The 21,793-nt window shown below is 35.8% G+C and overlaps 1 protein-coding gene across 1 annotated transcript in view; it reads left to right on the plus strand.

Moving 5' to 3' along the window:
- The window catches only part of LOC149085634 (nephrin-like), a 193,746-nt gene that overhangs the window by 167,662 nt on the left and 4,291 nt on the right, over positions 1-21,793 (plus strand). The window contains exons 14-21 of the mRNA XM_089232440.1: positions 2,123-2,434; positions 3,536-3,814; positions 9,246-9,554; positions 11,095-11,385; positions 13,173-13,355; positions 17,226-17,380; positions 20,212-20,269; positions 20,677-20,735. Coding sequence (XP_089088566.1) covers positions 2,123-2,434; positions 3,536-3,814; positions 9,246-9,554; positions 11,095-11,385; positions 13,173-13,355; positions 17,226-17,380; positions 20,212-20,269; positions 20,677-20,735 — 1,646 coding nt within the window. The remainder of the gene's footprint in view (positions 1-2,122; positions 2,435-3,535; positions 3,815-9,245; positions 9,555-11,094; positions 11,386-13,172; positions 13,356-17,225; positions 17,381-20,211; positions 20,270-20,676; positions 20,736-21,793) is intronic.

Here is a 21,793-nt window from a genome sequence, read left to right on the forward strand (position 1 = left end):
TTCCGGAGAGCAATCCAGTGGGAGTCGGTAAATCAAAAAAATTAGCTCATGAGCGCATTCTATGAACAAGCTTCTCCACACCCAAACTCGCTCCGTTAATTTTTTTTTTCAATTCAGTGATTAGCGATTTGTAATATGATGTGATGTTGAGGAAGAGTGGTTCGCCTGTGTATTGCGAAGGGTTTAGAGAACCTTATTTATAGCAGTTGAACAGCGTAAACGATTCCCTGTTGACTATCATCATTATGATGATACTATTCTGATGTATACAGAATAACAGACAGAATAATAGACATATACAACGGCGGGTAAAGATGTACAAATGTTTTATTCTTTTGATTAAACCCACCATCTGTCGGGCGCATTTGATCTGACAGGCACAGCACTGCCATTTTTTTAACCTCGCCCCACTGCTAGGGGGCGTTGGTACCCGGCGCTCACAGTAGCTTCCTGTTTTGGCATGCTCTATGCAACCTTCCCACTTACTTTGTCCTCGAGTCGAGGACCTTGACACTTCACTACGGAAAGTTGTTCAAGTTTTGTTCAGAGAAGCTCATTCCGCCCGAACTCGTCACATTTGTGGAAATATGGTGCAATTCACACGCAAATATGATGCGATCGGTGCTTTACTGGAGAAGGTACAGATCCCTTCGCCGAGGATAACTAAATAAACATATTAATACTGTGAACGCACGCGTGCACGCTTTAAAATGATTTTAGACCTTTAATTTATTTGCGGTGTTTGATAGTAGGTCATAAATTTTATTAAAGTTTGTTCGACTAGTTTTATATAAAAGAAATACATGTTTTTTTCACAGAATACTTTGTGTGTGTTTTTTTTTTGACATCCTTTAATAATGACAACCATCTTTTGGCAGTTGTATAATTAAACTTAATTAATTTGTTCACACAAGTTAACTTAATTTGCTCATTGTGTTTTCTGAGTGTGTGTGCCCATCAATCACATTGCGCCTGAACTCAGCGGTCAACATATTGCGCCCGACGAATGATTAAAAGGCAAGCAAAGATTGCTCTTGAGAGTTTTCCCATAGATAGATTATATAGTGTTTATAGTCCGTTTAAAGTATAGTAGTTTTAAAGTTATAATAGACGTCACTTATTATAATCATGGATGATGTTATCATTGCAAAATAAGGAACGAACCAATGTCGCAAATTGGGAAAAATTCGTTTAGAGTTTTGAGACCAGAACCACAGTTTGAAATAGATCCATTTTATCCCCGTAATTTGTCATTGTCATCCTACCAGAAAGACTATGTAGAAAGTCAGAAGGTGTATCCACTCCCTTGTTAACAAATATTTCCGTACTCTTTTCGCAATGCCGTATTCAAGCAGTAATAGCAGCTATAATGCATAAACGTATGAAGCTACTTTTGAAATGACCTACCTATAGTGGAGACAAATCCAATGTAAAAGAAGGCGCTATTTCAGTTCTTGATCAGTTTCTCTCAGCTTCAGAGTGTCAGGAAAATTTTTTCACAGGATCTATGGAACCTACCTTACATGTGTAATTCGTAAAACACATTAGATAGTATCAAACTCCTCATAAATAATTGAATTATACTAAGAAGAAAAACGCAACAGATTCTAGCTTATCGAAAAAAAAAACATATTTTAGAACGATATGGAAAAAATATGTGGCACTGTGCAACATTTTACAACAACTTATGGGGAAAGAAAAACTCCAAGTGGAAAATCAACCTAATTTTATACGTCCCGTTCAATCAATCGGGACGTATGGTCGTCGTATTTACTTTTCGATTTCTTTGGAATACGGTGTCAATTAGTTATTTTTATCAGAAACTCCGAGACTCGAAGTGATCATATTAAGCAGCGTGCACCGTACTTGAAAAATGCAGCGAAATTTCAAAACTGAAAATAGAATTGAAATATTCGCATTTTGAAATTACCTTCGAAAGGAATTAAACTGCGAGTCATAAAATTATACCTAGGGAATAAAATACTTCCCTTTCTGGAACTTACTTTGAAGAATTCTCAATTTCTCTCTCTTTCTTCTTTCAATTTTTTTTTCTAGAATAAGTCATACAATACTTAGAAGAAACGCTAAATTTTTCTTATTTCACTTTATTTCTTTCTTCTAGATAAACCTGAATTTCTAATTTCATTTGCCGAGAGGTTTGACGTGATGGAAGGTGACTCCACAGCGATAAACGCGACGGCTAAAGGAAACCCTTCACAAATCACATATTCATGGACCAGAAACGGGTTGCCTCTATTAGATGCGTCAGAAAGCACCACGAGGCCAGGTGGTCGGAGATACGGCCATCGAGCTCTTTTCCGCGGCTCGATTCTAGAGCTTAGAGATGTCAACAGAGAAGACGGAGGTGAATACAGCTGCGAAGCGGCGAACACGGAAGGAGTCACTTGGACCACAATCAATATTAATGTTTTGTGTGAGTGTTCCACGTTGTCACATTCCACGAAGGGCCACCTCAGCTGCCTTGAAAGTATCAGGCAAAGTGGTGTTGTGAGATGCTATGGAAGGATTCACATTGGAGCGATGTTAGAAGCGATGAAGCCTGCAATATGACACAGATTGGTTGAAAACCTGAAATTGAGGTTTTTAACCATTTTGTCGAAGTTGCAGTTGTATCGCTTATCGTATCAGTCCGGTGTGGACCCAGCCTTACCTGGCTAAAAGTACTGTGCTAAATAATTTAATAGTTTCTATGAAAGCAGATCTCATTGTCATTGGACCTCGTAAGCACCCGAGGCTCCTTGGCTGTGCTCGGGCGAGTGCGGAAAATTCATCGCCAACAATTCACCGACATGACATTCCACAGTTAGGAAAATTCAGCGACAAGCAATTTATTTACGAAATGCCATCGTAAGTAGATCAGTGAGCTAGTGAGTAAACAAGCAAGTGATTTATCAAATGTCAGGAAGCAGGGAGTTAGTGAGTGGGAGAGCAAATGAATGAGTCTCGCTCAAGCTAATGAGCAAGTGGGTGAGCAGAAGAAAATGAGCTAGAAGTGAGCAGATGAGAGTGAATCACTAATGTGGTCACTCACGCGGTCGCTGATATGGTTATTCACTCACTAGCTCATTCACAAATCTTCTCTCACTCACTAGCTCATTCACAAATCTTCTCTCACTCACTAGCTCATTCACAAATCTTCTCTCACTCACTAGCTCATTCACAAATCTTCTCTCACTCACTAGCTCATTCACAAATCTTCTCTCACTCACTAGCTCATTCACAAATCTTCTCTCACTCACTAGCTCATTCACAAATCTTCTCTCACTCAATCACTCTCACATTCACTCATTTGCTCAATCACTCACTGGTGACGAACGTTTGCCTGCGAATTGCGTGGCAGTGAAATTCCCTATTGGTGAATTGCTTAGCGGTGAATCGTTGTCGGTGAATTATCCGTGAATCGTACCCGGGTATACTCGAGTGGAGACGCGGCCATTATTTCTCTCTATGTAAGACTCTAATGATAAAGTTTTATCTTTCAATATAATAATCAAGTTTTTCTCATGTTTTCCAGTCTCTGCAAAAATCACGAAGCTGACGAAGAACGTAGTTGTCGGCAGCGGAGAGAACGCAGAATTCCAGTGTCAAGTTTCAGCCAATCCTATTATAAACCGCATGATAACGTGGAGGAGACCCGGTTTCGACATGACCAGAACGCGAGAGATGGTGGAAAGAGGGCACTCCACACTCACCGTGGTCAACGTAAGCAGGATGGATGCGGGATCTTTCGAATGCGTTGCCGACAACGGAGTCGGGGATGAGTCCGTCGAAGCAGCGCTGCTCATAGTCAAGTGTGAGTCGTGAGTGACACTTTTTATCAAGAAGCCAAATGATAAAACGAGCTTCTGCTTAAGCGTAAATTTGCCGTATGTACGTGATTGCAATTCTTGTTGAAAAAAAATTCCGCAAATTTGCGACGGAATTCGAATGCCGACGTCGATTCACTTCGCGGTGTCGCATTGATATATTATAGCAGAATTATAGCTCATCTAATCTCTTAACAGATATCCATCACTGCTTCAAAACCGGGCCTACTAATGTGATGTATATCTGTTAGGGATTGACCATTATGGAATGGAAGGACTTGATTGCATAATTGTTATGCGACTTGAATGGGACACCCTGAACATCATAGAAATATTTGAAAATATTTAGGGTGAAGTGTAGGAATCTCAAAATTCATCAAGGGTTCAGCCAGAGTGTTTATATTTGAAATATCTCTGATAGAGAAGGGTTTTTCCTCACCTTTTGCATTCCACAGCCCTCTTCACGTACAAAAAAACTGGAGGTCACAGATCTACCAGTAAAACGAAGGACATCTACTAGGGAAATGCGGATCACAGATTTGGCAGACTAAATGAAAGCCACAGTCAACTTCTACCTATAACATGAAAACTTGACGGACCTCTTCCTTCTTCTACCAATGAAATGAAAGTGTCACACACACACATTGCTATTTAAAATGTTATATACTATATACGTTATGTTATTTACGTGTGCTACACACAATGTATGCGTGTGTCACACGTCAAAAACTACAAGACAACGCTTCTTTCCCAACTTTCCTCAGATTTTTGAATTCAAATATCTCTGCGAATATTACACTTGGGTAAGTGAAATAAATATTTTGTAGTTGGTATCAGGGGAGACAGGGCAACAAACTTCTTATTGGGTTATTGGGCACGTATTTATTTTGTCTATGTAAAAAGTTTTTTTCTCAATAACCACACATCCCCTTGCAACATGAATATCGTATCTGAAATCTCTGATTTCCCACATTTATATTCCGTAAGACTTTAATATCTGCCACCGCTTTCTTGCTATCCGATCTTGAAAATCATCAGTCAATTGCGGGGACAACACTGTGCATGTGAGAAACACATCATCGAACTGGAACCCGTTCCGCAACCTATCAAATTAAACTGTGATAGTCCTTCTGTTGAAACTAGCAACCGTATTTTTGTGCCGCATGAGAACAGCAATATCAAATCAAATCAAATCAATTTATTCATTTACAACATACAGAGATTTAGATTAGTTTAAACAAAACAAAACATATTTATCATCCAGAGGCTGTGATGCCTGTACGGATGATTGAAAATTTACATAATTAATGAATAAAATATCTAAAAATATACGACATGAACAGAAACATTAAAAAAAAAAGAAAAAAAAGAGACAGATATACAACATAAAAGAGACAAAATTATCACTGTCAAATAAAGAAATACGTAAAGATAAAAAAAAAAATCAAGAACGAAAAAACACACACAACACAAAAAAGTTCTTAATGCATGGCGAGAAATGTAAAATAAAACAAAACATTATAGATAAAAAATATATGAGGAGAAAAATTAAACTCGCACATACATAGACAAACACAAACAAGAACAAATTTTTTTTTTTTTTATTGAAAAAATATACATAATTAAAGTGGCAAAGCTAAATTGAATAAATTTTATTGCTCCTCCTAAAGGTCAAAATAAGAGTCCACATCGTCTATTGAAATTAATAATTTGAATAATGATTTTTTAAATGCCGCGTGTGTATGTATATTTTGTATTTCAAGCGGTAGTGAATTATATAATTTTGGAGCTAAATAATAAAAATGTTTACGAAAAATTTCTTTCCTAAAAGTAGGAATACGGTAAATCATATGAGGTCTACGCTCGGAAACATTATCTTTTAAACTGCATAAGCCTTTATTACGGTTTAAGAACAGAATAATACGAAAAATAGCATTATGGCGTAAAGGAAGTAGATTAAGATTTCTAAAAATTGTAGAGGAATGAGGCTGACCCCGATTCAAAGTTTTGAAAACTCTTTTTTGTATTGAAAATAAAGGCAATAAATTAGTTTTATAATCACCACCCCATATAATTACACCATAATTTATAAGTGAATAAAACCAAGCATAGTAAAGGTCTTTTAAGAAATTAATTATATATATGTTAGCAATATATGTTAGATAATATTTTAACTGCTCTTTTTTTAGCTATAATCACAGATTTAATATCATATCATATTGATTTTTTCATGCGCCATAATAAAAATCCTGTCACTGATTCCAATTAAAGAATTTTAACAGTTTTATCTGATAGGTGACGGAATTGGTTTGAGTTAGTTGATGTTAAACATCTCACATGTAAAAACAGAGTGATTCTGAATTTATGGGGCAAACTTGAAGAGTTGATGTAACTTAACTTAAACAAGCATTTTTGACCATAGAATGTGTGGTCGAATCGCAAAACCGGTAGAGGGTGTTTCAGGAGACCGCTCAACAGCACTTTTGAAAAACAAATATATATTTTTCATCGGACTAACCAAACATACACAGCGATGTGATATTTGATGGAATAAGATTTTCTATCAAGTTTTTAAAGTAAGTTTTATGTACAATTTTGATGCATTATATGATATATATTTGCTAAATAGCTCAATTTATCCGTTGAAGGGCAGGCATTCTTTCGAAACCCATATGAAAAAAGTAACACAGCTGCGCTCACTATGGGAAGATCTTGTATTTATTGTATTTGTATTTGTATTTATCTCAGACTTCAAAGAAGAGTTATTATATTGATTTGATATATTTACTCTCATCAGGACATTTTTATTTAGGAAATTCTCTCGCGGCATCTTAAATTGTCAATGTTACCCCCCCCCCCCCAAGGGTGTCAAGACCAACACTTTGGGAACCCTCTGTATCAAGGTAATGAATGGATGCGAAGAAAAACAACTCTTTTCTAACAGTCGTATCTTAAGGGCAGCAAACTTTTTTTTTCACCTCAGGTGACAGAATTTCTAGAACCGGCGCTGGTCACAGATGTACTACTAAAATGAAAGTGACACACCTTCCATTAAAATTAAGGTCGCAGATCTACCAATAGAATGAAAGCCACAGATATAGTAATGAGAGAGAGAGAGAAAAAAAAAATTAAGGTAACAGATCGATGAATAAAATGAAAGTCATAGAAGCCTTTACTAATAAAATGAAGGTACTTGTTCTCTATGTACTTATAAAATGAAGATCACAGACCTTTTTACGTATAAAACGGAGTTGGCAGGCCCCTAGCATTAATAAAATCACAAACTCGGCTCACTAATACGATTTATAAGCTATTAATAATATTTAAATGTCCCCAAATGAATTTTCTATCATGAAATAACGCTTTTATTGAAGCACGAAATACGATAGGCAAATGTGTTTTCCACATCAAACCCAAAAAAAAAAAATAAGCATCACCCAAGACACGCATCCCATCAGTCGGGAGCATCGCCACGTGTGCTGAAGAAAACTATTCCGTTTACCCCCTGCAGCACAACAAGACGCGTTCATGAATAATTATGCAAATCTCGGTACTATGACAAGATCGATTTTTAGTTATAAGATAACAAAAAAAGAAATAAAAAAAAATCCAGCATCCTCTTATACATAATATATATTGGAACAACGTCCTCTATAATTGTACCAAGTTGTGGCAACGAACAAATAACGTGCTATAATGGAATTTCATTTTCCGTAAACCATCGCCAAGTTGGAAATTGAATATCGGTATATTCCCGAATTCCCATAGCAATCCCTTAAACTTTTTTGTTACAATATTAACGATGGAAAATAGCGAATTGGATGTTTTTGAGTATCTTCGGGTGTAGCTGAGATTAAGGAAAAAATATTTCGTTATTATCGAAATGGGTTTTGAAATTACATAATTTCGCCATTATTTTTAAAAATTATTTTCGTTTTCAATAAGTTTAAAACAATTACGGGAAGGGAAGGGAAGGCACTAGAATGGGTAAATGGGGTGGCAGAGAAAAATATCTGGCCACGTGCTTTTATTCTAGCGAGCTGTCTACGCTATATAAGTCAATAATCCACCGAAGAAGGCATAGTTTCAGCATTGAAACGAATGTTTGGACCTTGAATTTTTTATAGTTTGGTGATAATCGTTGGATTGCATTATCTACACTTTGCTCAAAAGGTATTTCCTTTATAGTATTAAGGTGTCTGTGAAAGGGAGTGGACATATCCATCCCTTGGACCCCAGTTTCTCTCATGTCTTCATCAGCTGAAAATATCTGGTCATCTAAAATCTTTTTTCCCCATTTGGATCCAAACTAGAATATTTTGGAGAAGAAATGTCATTTTCACGTTAGTTTGAAAAAATTTTGCAACAGAAATAACTCTAATAATTGTGAAAAAAGAGCAAAATCCGAAGAAAGTCCGCGCAGAGATTAATAGTAATCAGTACTACCATGAAGACCAAGATGTAGGAAAGGTCAACCTTGTATTTCAAGTAGCTCCACTTAGTTTGATGTGAGTTTTCCTAGGTAGGCTCAAATTCAGAAGCTGCACATGCGAACAATTCATCTTTGATCATATCCCCATTCCATCAACATTCCTTGTCCTTCTTGACTTTTTTGCACATGAAAGCCCATGTCGAAATTTGGCATCAGTGAAGCGGGGCGATCCCAATCTTTTCTTCATGACTGGAAGTGCCACCTATTTTGCACAAGAGAGTTTTGATACATATCAGCTACATCATTACGTAAACGACAAGCATATCCTAAACATTAGCACTTTTATCAATGTTTCGGTTGTGATAGCATTCCGACATAATGATTTACCCTTTGTCAAAGTGTTATAAATCTCTTTTTCTACATGATGTTTTATGGGGAAAATGAAATAGTGCCCCAGGTTTTATTCCGAACATTCTTCATCTTGACATGGTCTATGGTAGCGGTTAAGTTGTTCTTAACCAGAGGTGCACGAACCCCTTAGAAGACCTTGGGAATTTTTCAGGAGTGTCCGCGAGCTTGAATGAGATCACGATTAACTTGTTTCCACATTATTGTGTGTGAAATATTCTTAGAAAGAGCATTGCCTGCGTGTTAGAGACAAAGGGGGATCCCTGGTTTTCGTCTTATTGGCACAAAGAGTCCGTGGAATGCAAAAGGTCAACTTCCCCTGGTCTATGTATTTGTTGCAGGGTGTACGGGTTTGTTACCGTGCTGGTGATTTAAATGTTTTGACTCCACTGCGTACAGTTTGAAACCTATCAGTAGTAATTCAGTATATCGCATTAATAATTGTGTAAGTTATCGATTTCCCAATGGGGTGCTCTATATATATATATCATAGTCAGATAACCCGAAAAGGGTAAAATGTTTATTGTCATTGCATGAAAATGTTTTCGTGAACAAAATTTCTTTGTTACAAATTCCAGTCAAACCAGTGGTTCGTTTACCACAGAGCTTCGTCGACGTTGCCGGCGAAGAAGGTGAAGGTGCCAGGCTCGTATGCCTCGCCGAAGGAGCGCCGGACGTGAGTTTCGTATGGTCTTACAACGGTGGCATCATAGGCGATAATTTCAGTAGCAGCAAATACGCGTCCCAAGCGGCTAAGTTGGACGACGTCACTTGGGAGAGCGTCTTATTTGTTAAGCACCTGCAGACGAACGACTTTGGTTACTACACCTGCGTAGCTAGGAACGATCTTGGCCATGATCACGTGAAAGTTCATCTCAGAAGGAGAGGTATGTCCACTATCAATTTTTTAGATATGTAGCTACCTATAGAGCAGGAGTCTCTAACTTTTCAGGCGCACAGCGGGCGAAAACATATATCCATATAATTCAATCCTTTAAGTAATTTTAAATTTAATCCTTTTCATAATTATAAAGTTACTTCTCGTTAATAAGGAAACTATTTTTCTCCCATTTTGTGGCATTAATTTTTCACACATAAGGACACATGACGTTCAAATGGAAATTTCTTAAGACTGTATATTTCTTGCTAAAAATGTTTTAATGACACATTTCAGTATAAATATAATACAACAATTTAAAGTCCCTTAGTTTAAAAAATGTGTTTCAACAAGCTTGGCGCCTTATTTAGACACCAAGTACCGCCAAACTGGAACGGTAGTATTTGTTTGTAATTTTTTTGTCACCGTACCTTAATTTTCATTAGATAGCATCAAGTTTTTTTGTTGTTGTTGTTTTTTTCTTTTTGTTCTGTAGGCATATATGAATGATTTGTAGCAGGTATATTTTATTATGAGAAACCATTATTGAATAAAAAAAAAATATAAACCTGATTTTATATTGCACTGCATAAATTTGCAAATTTTTCACCATTTTCAACTTTTTTTTTGCCAAAATTATCACGAAATAAAAATCACAGTAAAAGGGATGCTACAAATCATTGATATATGCCTACAGAGTGAAATAAAAAAAAATGATGCTTACCAATATCAAAATTTGAGACGCAGGGGGCAAAAAAATGACCAATAAATCACCGTTCCAGTTTAGCGCCTCTTTGTGTCTAAATAGGGAGCCAAGCTTGTTGAAACACATATTTTTTAAACTAAGAGAGACCTGAAATTGTTATTATATTTATGCTGAAATGACATTAAAACATTTTTAGTAAGAAATATACAGTAATAAGAAATTTTATTTGAACGTCATGTGTCCCCTTATATAAATATGAATTTTCATCAATTCCGAAATATTTTTTGATACATATATTAATTTACATACATTCTGAGAATATTTCTGTATATATTTTTTATTAATTAAGAATTCTGTGAATTCTGAAATAATTTTTGAACGTAATTTTGAGAGAGAGTGATAAATTACATACTTTTCTTTCCCCTGCTCTTGTGTGTGTGTGTGAATGCATTCTTTCATTTGTAAGTTTTCTTTCTTATTTTCATACTTGTTATAAATTCAGTTTCCGTCAGTGGCCACAGCCCAATGTTGCTTCTAGCGCCACATGTGTTGAAGACCTCTGCTATGTAGAGACACTGCACTTTGTAATAAATCTCAATTTCATAACTTCTTGGTTTCACTTCCGGCTCAACTCACAAGGTAGTAAATTGCCATGGCGGTAGACGTGAGTTGTGTTCGGTTTGAAAGAAAGAAAGAAAGAAATAACTTCACTTTGTTAATTGAAATTGTCAGATTATTAATAGATTTCCACAATATTTGAAAAGAAAGAAGAATTCAATGAAATATTTATTAAATATAATACACTATGCTAAAATTAAGCTGCATAACATTTTTATTCTATTAGGGAGACCAGATCCACCATATAATATTCGCATAGTGAATTCATCTTACGAAAGTATTGTGCTGAGCTGGACTCCAGGATACGGAAGCGGACTTCCCCAACAATACAGAGTCAGATACTACTCGGTCGACGCTCAAGACGACGTAAAGTACGCCGACGTTTATCCACCAAATAGTACAGTTTTCGCTCTGTCCGGTCTAGAAGAATCGAAAGAGTACGTCATCCATTTGGCAGCGAGGAACGCCCTTGGAGAGAGCGACTACAGCAGGGAGGATACAAGGGCATTCACATTGCGTGAGTAATATGTTGTTGACAATAAATCATTATATTTGCTATATCAACGTTTCTCAACCTATGGTCTGCGACAATGCCTTGGGTGGTCCACACGCAGACTTGGTAAAATCATTCACCATTCATAAAATTTTACCTTGACACTAAGGTTCACCATACATCATTGAAGAGAATGCGGGACATTCATGCGGCATATCAAAAAATTTTGCCAGAAATTGCAATTCATTGCTTTAAATGCAATTCTATAATTACTGCAAAAATTGCTGAAAGGTGTGGTTGTACATTTCTGCTAAAATATATCGTAGTAGACAAAAATGTATTTGATGAAAAATATATTCAAATGATCCGATGATCACATTTCCTTGAGAAAAATACGGTAAGCTAAGATCTCGAATAATAATCCGTAAAATACGAGGCATCGCCAATTGTCATAAAAAAGGCCAAAAGTAGCCATATAATCACTGATCATAATCAAAATTTCAGAAAAATTGCGGAAAAAACCTTAAACATAACAAATGTGTGAGATGGCTATTTACAATTTCTGTCATAACTATCATAATAGTTGTGTAATATATATTACGAAAACACTGTGTGTTTATTACGATTTAGTATACATATACAAATTCACATGTATAATAAAACATCGGAATAACGAAAATTACAGGTATTTCCCATGATACGGGATACACACATTTGGTCCTATATATATTTTTTCAAACATTTCACTAGTCCTTCCTTTCAGAAAGGTTGAGAAACATTGTTTTCTGTAGTATAAAAATCGAACGAGTACCTTCTATGGTTCGAAATAAGGCTGGGAATCGACTAAAATTTTTAATTGGTTAATCAAAAATTCCTAATCCATTAATCGAAGGTTTCTATTAACTATTTAATATTAATTGATGCTATAAAATGTAATTTATACATTTCACGCACTATTCGGTAGATTTAAACAAGTAGAGGAATAGACTAAGAAATTAAGGCTGCCAGTTGAAACAATTTAATGTTCCTATACTGAACATATTTTGTTAAAACCCGGGATTTCTTGATTTAGATCTTATCTATTTTTTAAAATCGATTATTTTATGTCAGTTACTGATTTCGAAACTACTTTCGATCACACTATTATTGGCGTACGCAAAGGGGGCAGGGGGGATAGGGGTTCTAACCTCTCCCCTAAGCTGAGATTATAGTGTTATTTTGCAAGAAAAAACGTCAACCCTCTCCCCCCCCCCCCCCCGAGAAAATTCTGCTTACGCCCCCATGCATACTGTTACTTGTTTTCCTTCTAATTCCTCCGAAATGGTGCCTATGAGGAGAGGAACTGAAGCTTCCAGATTCGAACAACTACTGTTCATAATGGAGAAAATAATTTTTGGTCTTCCCTTCTAAAACTCCCATAAAACTGAATTTGAAACTGAAATGATCACAGTTTTTCGTTTAACGGACTTGTATTTCCCAATGGCGAAATATTTGATGAAAATATTGATTCAAATGTTTTCAGATATATGACCACTTATCAAAAATATTATACATCGGTAGAATAATTTATGACATTTAATCGGTTTCGTTAAATAAATATCAAGTCAAATTACTAACTTTTTACTCAAATTTCAATCGGATTGATCGAGTAGATTAATTCAACTAAATTTTTTTACTGCGATTAAGGATTGATCGATTAACCGACCCGATTTATCGATTTATCGGACCAACCCAACTTCTAAGTAAATGATACGAATCGTGCCTAGAATAATTTCTCGTTTTCTTTGAATATTTTTATTTATCTAATCTAGGCAAATACGGTGATCGACACCCATCGAGCTCAACCCAAGACGCTCTCAGCGGCGAAAACGGTGAAATACCACGAATGCTGCTTGTCATTGTATCGGTTGTCGGTACTCTCCTCCTGGCTCTGAACGTTGTACTGGTCGTTTGCTTTATCAAGAGACGCAAGAATAGGCACAACCAGGCTCGAAGTTAGTATTTCTTTTATGTTATGACTTTCAAACCCTGGTGCCACAAATGCTTGGGTTGATTACTGTAAAATGTTTTATTTCAATGTCAGGAAGTTTAGTCCGGATTTAGAGGATTGTGTAAGCTTTGAGTTAGAAATAGGATGAATATGAACTTTGGGAGGATTTCATCAGAAGGAAACACTTAAAAAAATGAATTTTCGGGAAGGGGGTTCATATGACTTCAAGATGAAAGTGTGAATTAAGGCATAACATTTTTGGGAATCGAAATGCAAAAACATCTTGAAAATTCCGAAAAATGAATGCTCGAGTCTAAACGGGTTATATGAAGCCAACTCTAACCCCCATCTACTACTCTTGCTATTATAAACCTTGCACATAAACTATACAGGGTGTCCTGTAAGTGCTTTATCTCATTAACCATTTGTAGTAGAGGCGTGGTTTCAATTTCAAAATGGCTCAAATTGTGTTAAAAAATAACTCAAAAATAACCACTTTTGCGAGTGAAAATACATTGTGTAACAAAATAAAAATAATCGAAATATTTGAACGACCCCTTTTTCCTCTAGCTTCCAATTAGAAAGTTGTTGTTCAGTGCATACGAGATGTAAGGAAAGATTGAAATTCGTTGCCTTTGTAATCTAGAGGTCTGTCGCAAGTGAGAGGACGTGGGTTTCATTCCCCGCAAGGGCAATTGAATTTTTTTTCTTTCCTAAATTCATGTTCACATCAACCAGTAGTTAAAAACCTTCGTATGAAAAAGCGGACAGTGACATGATGCTTGAATAAATCAGCTTACCGAGTTTTTGTGCTGCATGCTTATCTGTTTTTCTTAAAGGATTTCTAAAGAAAACAAAGGTTCACGTTTACACCAACACTGCGGTCAGATTCTCGTTTGCAACTATAAATTTTTCCGATTTAGGCTACACACCTTCGCGAAGCTGTCGAATCATTGATTCAAGTATAGCGTCGTCTCTCTGTAGAGGTTTATAAATATTCATACCTCATTCCTCCGCATTCACCGGCATGCCGAGAATACCCGTGTTTTTCGTACATAACCAAGAAATTCGTGTCACAGAGATTATGTGGTAAACTCTTAAATAACTAAACTCTTACTATCAATTGAACTGGCTGATTTGAATATCAGCGGGTCCTTTGCATTTTAGGATCGATTATGACAAACCTTTTCTTATGAACGACGATGGATTAGTTCAAATACCACGTTTAATTTTTCCACCATAAATCTTGGCTTGTTCCAAATGTCGGATACCACTACTACTACTACTAAACCACACAGGTGCCTCGTTCATAGTTTCCTACGAGCCTCTAACGAATTGGAATATGTTGGAATGTGCGTGTCCGTGTTGTGGATCTAACTTGAAAAGTTTCTTTCTATATAATTCATGTTATAGTGCTGCCATATGCCTTCCATTTTTCGAACTACGAATTAAGTGTAATGATTGAAGATTCGTACCGGCAAATGTCGGATACTAACTATGCTCGTTCTCGTCGATTAGATGAGCCAAATGAAAAAATTAGTAGAGTGTGAAGTATTTTTGCACTATTTGATCATGTGTTCAAGATTATTGAATCAGCAAAGTAAAGAAAAATTAAGAATTGCAACGCAAAACACAATATTGTAATATTAATGCTATTTCTTCAATCCCTAAACATGCAAAAAAAAAAAACCATGCAAAACACAGCATCTTTAATTCGTATTGAGTGGACCGTAATTAAATTAGATTAATAAGTAGATGCTTTATCATTTTTGTTATCGTTATCAAATTACTGCACAAATCACGTTTCATTCACCGAAAAAACAACGAAATCTCATCCCGATTCAAGTTCAAGTATTTATATTTAACTCTCTATGGCTCCGTGAATATTTGAACATGCAGTCGACGCCACTTATTAAAATCAGGGTAATGTTATTATTCTGGTATTGTTATCACTTCTGCTAAGTACGGGATTGACCAATATCAAAACATGAGAAATAATTTGTTTATAGTTATCGGAACTTCGGTTTGTTATCTTATTTTTTCGTAGAAATGTTTTGTCTTTTTTACATATTCTGGAGATAAGGTTGCACCAGATTCGTTTTTTCCCAAAAAGTTATCGTTATCAACCTGTAAGGCTGCGTAAGAGATCAGAAGGCTCCCATATGACAAAAATTTGTCTGTTCACAATGTCCTAAGGTAGGGGGTTCTCAAATTGTTTACAGCCGCACCGCAGAGCGGTGACCCTGTCAAAGTTTTTCAAAAATATTCATTGTTAAACAGCTCTGGAGAGACGTCGGATCTTGCGGATAAGTTTTGAATAAGAAAAAGGGGTGCCTCGGGTGGAAAAAGTTTGAGAATCCCTGATGTAAGGCATTAGATGACAGCATTAGACGACCATACCTCCCATTTGACCAAACGAAATGTATGGCCACCTTACTTGCAAACAGAACCGATTACCGATGTGATCGAGTGCCAATATGATCACATTACGCGGCGTGCCCTGGCGGCATAGGTGGTTAGAGGAGGAAGATGGAGGGTTTGACTGCCTTCCCCGTTCCCCAAAAAATTTGTACTACCAGCAAAGGTGAGAGGGTGGACGTGGAAAATTCCCCTCCCACTCTCGTTCGAACGGCCTATATCCGTTTGTAATTGGCGCACAATGCTGCTACCTGCGGACCTGTCTCTGATATTTACTGCATGCCGACTGATGTGGGGGGAACAAGGTATAAATCTGAACAGCAATCCATCCATTTAAAAGAAAATGTAATAATATGAAACGAATAAAATGCAACCTTCATTCGTTGAAATTGAACAACCTTTGCGAATAATCAAAAAATACTAATTAAGGTAGTTGGTACACTCAAACTTTCCAAAAGACACATTTTGTCGAAATTTTCAGTTTTCGAATACTATAAAATTTTCTGCGTCCATGTTCAAATTAAAATTTTTTTACCTGTACTAAAATATTTTTTAAAGTATTTTAATCTAAATTACTGGCAGGCATTATACATGCTAATATTTTCCACTATAGAGTGCCGTTTTCCTCAAAACTAAGTTTTTGTGTTAGATAAGGAAAATTTTTCCGAACACCACTCATCCGAATGTCTTGAAACTTTGTGTCTTTCAACACTAGTGTTACAAACTTTAACGCGAGTCGTTTTTATTGAAACTATTTTTATAAAATTTTACGGCGCGAAATATTTGTACATTTTGGTGATTTTTGAAAACAAATGCATGTTGTTGGAGTTAAAATTCTAGAATAAATAATCAACCATCAAAATTCTAAATGTTCTTGTGAAATTGTATAAAAATATATATAGTATCTGAGAAAAAAAAAAGAATTGAGAGCCTAAATGTAATAGAAAATTTTTAAATGTGTTCCTTAAAGGAAGGAGATTTTTCCCATAAGAAAGCATTGGAAGCCAAGAATGAGCACCAATTCCCCTTAAGATGAACGTTATACTGGAGACATCGCAGTAGATTTTTATGTTCAGATTCTTTCATGCATCAGATAATAATAAATGACATACGTGAAAATACATATGAGGTTTGCGATTTCATTACCATTACAATGTTTTTCTGCCTTCTACATCTTATTGACACCCATCCATAAATACTTGAATAACCTCCACAATGTAATAAATCAGAAATACTAATACTTCGAAGAGAGTTTCCCAGAAGAGAAAGGTACGTGATGTATATATAAAAAAAAAGGAACAATATGTTTTATTTATTATTTCGCTTGTGTGTCTGTTTCCTCTTCCCATCTTTGGATTCCTTGTGTTATCCTGGAACCGTAATGTTATTGATGAGTGTCTCTGTTCCATCTTCATTACATACCAATACCATGTAATGCGAATTTCATCTTCATCAGGTAGTCCAAAGACAGATACCCAGACCACATCCCCAGACTCTTTAATGTACACGCCAGGCAAGTATCAGCAATCTATCAACGGTGAAGCCATTTGTAATTCCGGTGGCAGCGAAAAGGAAAGCGGCGAAGAGGAGATACTCATGAAGGAATTGCTGGTAAGAAAAACACATAAAGCCGCATGGCGTTATCTCTGCACCTATTCTCTTTGTTTTATCCCCCCCCCCCCATCCTCATATATTATGATGCTTATCTTCAGGTAAAAATATTAGAAAAACAATCATCTTTATACTCTTGACATGAGATGTTTAACCTTTTTCTTCGTAGGACTCAGTATTACCAAAAGTGCGCCATTATCCCGTACGTTACAACTGTTAGAACGGTTGCACGCTGGAATAACTTCACAAGGACGGCGGCCGCGCATTTTATTCACTGTGTGTGACGCAGTTTTGCATACCGTTTCTTCTTGTTCCTAAAATTACCCTTGCATGCATGGTGTTCTTTTTCTCCCGATAAATTTCAACAGGAATGCCGTTCTAATGTTTGCGGAGCGGCCGTTTCGAAACGCGCTGGCGCGTTCGCGTTTCGTGTTAGACCATGCATTCTTTGATGACAATTGTTTGTATTGGTGTGCACTATCACCTCTCAAAGTTTTTCCCATTTTTTCTGAATCCCCCTGTATGAATTTCACTATTTTGCTCTTATCTGTTTATTAAACTTTGATTACCTGTCTCTTATCGAAAGCGCTCACATTTGTCAGTAGTATGAGTAACATTTATATTGAAATGAACGATAATATAAGTGGGGACCCTTGCTGCCACCTATCAAATATAAACAAAACTATTCGTTATAATTTTTCGAGTAAAACGTGTTGTTGGTTTTACATCAGTGTGCATCATGAAAGTGAATAGTAAAGAGTTGGATACCAACGCACGCGCGCGCACGCACACACACATACATATAAAGTTTTATGATGCCCACTGAGTGTATGATTTTTGCCACAAAAATATTTTCTGGTAAAAATGAAAACATAGTTGTAACCTGTATTATTGCACATGAAACTTACACCGGTATGTAGCATAGAAATCAAAAATATATGATATCATACCTCGAACTATTTGTTACACTGATCTGTGACCACAAGTTAATTTTACTTGGTGAATTTACAACAAATTGTTTTGTGTTTATATAATAGGTGACAGGAGGGCTTTTAGCACATGTTTATGATAATTTCCTCTTCTATGAAAAAAATCTCGCGATGGGAAAGTAAGAACTCATTCATCAATGTTTTAGGCAACATTATTTATCATCTGGGCATTAGCATTTTATTCATATAGCATCATTATCTCCATTTTCATTATCCCATGTTTTTAGTTTAGTTCCCGAACAGGTGGATCTGGTAATTCTCGGGGATGAAATGTGCATCCAACCAGAATCCTCATTTCTTCTTAAGTGTTTCCATCATTTGATGGTGTAAGATGACTCTTATGACTCTTGCATTATCATCATTTCTATCTTTTTGTACCAAGCATGAGTTCAATGCGCTACTGCAATTGATTGGCAAAGCAATGATGAATGGGGGGGGGGGGGGAAGGTTGTACTGTTATAGGCTTATCTACACCACCCCGATGTCCACGGTTGCGTTAACGCCCAAGATTTCATAACTATAGTAGTTTGACATTCACGGTTTTCTTTTTTTTTATGTTAAAAAATTATATACATGGCTTCAGCGCTGCTTCCGAAATATAAAGCACTGAAACATTCTCCATTCCATTTGTCTGTTTGGGTTTCATTAATAACACGGCTGAAAAAAGTTTCAAGAAATTGGACATTAATTTAGCATGTTTTTCTATGTAATCAAATGTAATCAATGTAAATTTCCAATTAAATACTTTTTGATTAATGTAAATAAATTAACTGAATTTGATTAAAATAATTAGGAATTGTTGAGAACCTAATGTATCATGTGACAAAAACTTAAGAAGAAACTACTTTTCTTCCCCTTTTTAAAAAATTTATTTCTGTTCATGGCCAGAAAAAAATTTCAGATCCAAAACTAGGATAACATTTAAAAAAAAATTCATTTTTGAAGTTATGAAAAACCAAATGGCGGAATAAAAGAACCAACCTTGGTCAAATTGAAACAAAAACAAATACTGTGATACTAATTAGACCTCACAATTTCCGAAAATGTTCATTTTATATAAAAAATTGAATGAAAATTTACTGGAAAAAAATTTTAAGCGAAAGCGTTGTGCAAATGCAACGTCAGTCAAACATGAGCTATTCATGTGCATAGTTCAAGATTCATTGAGAAACTAGTTATTTGTGGAGATGAAGATTACAAGGAAGAGAATTCATCACTGCCCCCACGGGGACTCGAACCCCGGTCCAGGGTTCGAGTCCACAAATAAACAGTTTCTCAATGAATCTTGTATTGACAAGTGGAGACATTTCTATATGCATGTGGTCATCTGGTTGGTCTGTGTCGTTCACGAGCTATTAGTTGATTGTTGACGCCGTCCATGTACGGTGCCTTTCAACATATATATACGCTCCAGGGTTAAAACATTCTATCTGTTTCCATAGCTTAGATGGTAGAGCACTCGTCCGGCAAGCGAGAGACCGGGGTTCGAGTCCCCGTGGGGGCAGTGATGAATTTTCTTTCTTGTGATGTTCATCTCCACAAATAACCAGTTTCTCAATGAATCTTGTATTGACAAGTGGATAGGACATTTCTATATGCATGTGCATAGTTGTTTCAAGAATCATGCGAAACGTTTTTAGCGTGAGTAAGAAATTCTCACGACACCGGTCCGCAGCCTAGCGGTTGAACAACATTGATTTAAATATTAAAAATATTACGACAAAACCGTAATTGCTGCATTCATACGAAAATTAAAATTCAGTAATCTGTGATGTCATTGTTTGGGATTGTACTTTCTGGTTAAAAGATGAAGTTGTTAATTTGATTATTTCGTTGTTTCAGGAGACAAAACTGTCTATAGAGAAAAGCATCCCTTGTTATCTCACAACAACATCGTACGGTACGTTTCTTATTTTTTGACCTGCTCTAATTACATACACAGCTCATTAATATAATGAATAACTCATTAGAGCTATGCACAAATTTTATTTCGACGGATATCCTCAGACACTGTTATCATAATGAGAGAGGGAGGTCATAATTATTTTTTTATCATATCTCTTATATTTCACCTTCTATTATTATTGTGCGTTAATGAAAGTTATGCGAGGCTGAAATTATGTCCTTTTTCTTCATAGATAATAGTTGTAATTTTAACGAATCAACTTTAGAATTTACTTTGTTAATTATTGTAAGAATTGCAAAAACCGCCATCGTGTGACCCTTAGTTAGCTGATCGTTATTTTTATGATCAAAATTATATATACGCTCTCAGTTCTGACATTGTAAGTTGTTTTTGTTTTGCAGAATTATCAATGGGAAGAGAAAAAGATAATTGTCCGGATATATTGAAAAACAGAGGAATAGTAAGTAAAGAAATAAAAATCACTTTTTTTTCCTGCTGGATGATCAGAAAATCATTGGTTGTAGATTCGGTTGGCCCCGCTTAATCATTTAACGATGATACACTCATGTATACTGATAAAATACAGTCCCCAGTCAAAACTTTCACCATATGGATAATGTTAAAGTTTAATATTATAATTTCCAAAATTTCCCCCTGCTTATATATATATACATGATATCGTTATTCAATATTCATATATATATAAAATAAAAACAATAACACACACCATATAAAATTTTTACAACATATTCTCCCAGGACAATTGGGTACTGTCGAAAAGTTTCTGGGTTTCGTTAAGACGGATGAATGTACACATATTAGGATAGAATATATTTCAAATGATTTCTATAACAATGGTTTCATGCTGAGAAGCCGAAAATTCATCAATCAACCTCGCCATAATTAGGCAAAAAAACAGAGGAAATCGCCAATGATTTTGAAAACACCGAAAATATAAAAGCATATATACTCTTGGTAATATAATGATTATAATTTACATTTAAAATTTCATTTCTGTTGCTTTTCTCTCTCAGCGTTGGGATAATTTGTTTTTTGAGAGAATTCATTTCGTCCTATATAAATGTATGTATCACACTATATGCTCTAGTTGCCTTTGACGCTGATATTGGTATATTTTAAACTTAAAGTCTGGTATTTCAATTGATGTTTTTTAGTTACATTCGGCCCCCCCTTAAACGGATATCAACGATTTCGGCACATAATATCAGATTAAGCGTTGAATCCGATTATGCGGGAAACAAGTAGATTGGAAGTTGATACCGTATACATACCGTGATACATATATATATATAGTTATCTTTAACAGGAACGGTGTAGAGTGCGTTTCATAATGCAATAACATAATGCTCAGCCTTTCATTTGTGAGTAGTTTCATGAAAAAAAAATTCTCCTGTCTGAATTTTCTGTGAAAATCGTGTCGTCCACGATGAATAATTTTTTTTGGGTGTGTTTGTGTGAATTTGATTCAACTTTTAATATTTTCTGCATCCCCCGTAT

This window comes from Pholcus phalangioides, unplaced genomic scaffold (assembly GCF_987345545.1).
Source record: "Pholcus phalangioides strain wild (caught in Gottingen) unplaced genomic scaffold, Ppha-v1.0 ptg000006l_1, whole genome shotgun sequence".
Lineage (NCBI taxonomy): Eukaryota > Metazoa > Arthropoda > Arachnida > Araneae > Pholcidae > Pholcus > Pholcus phalangioides.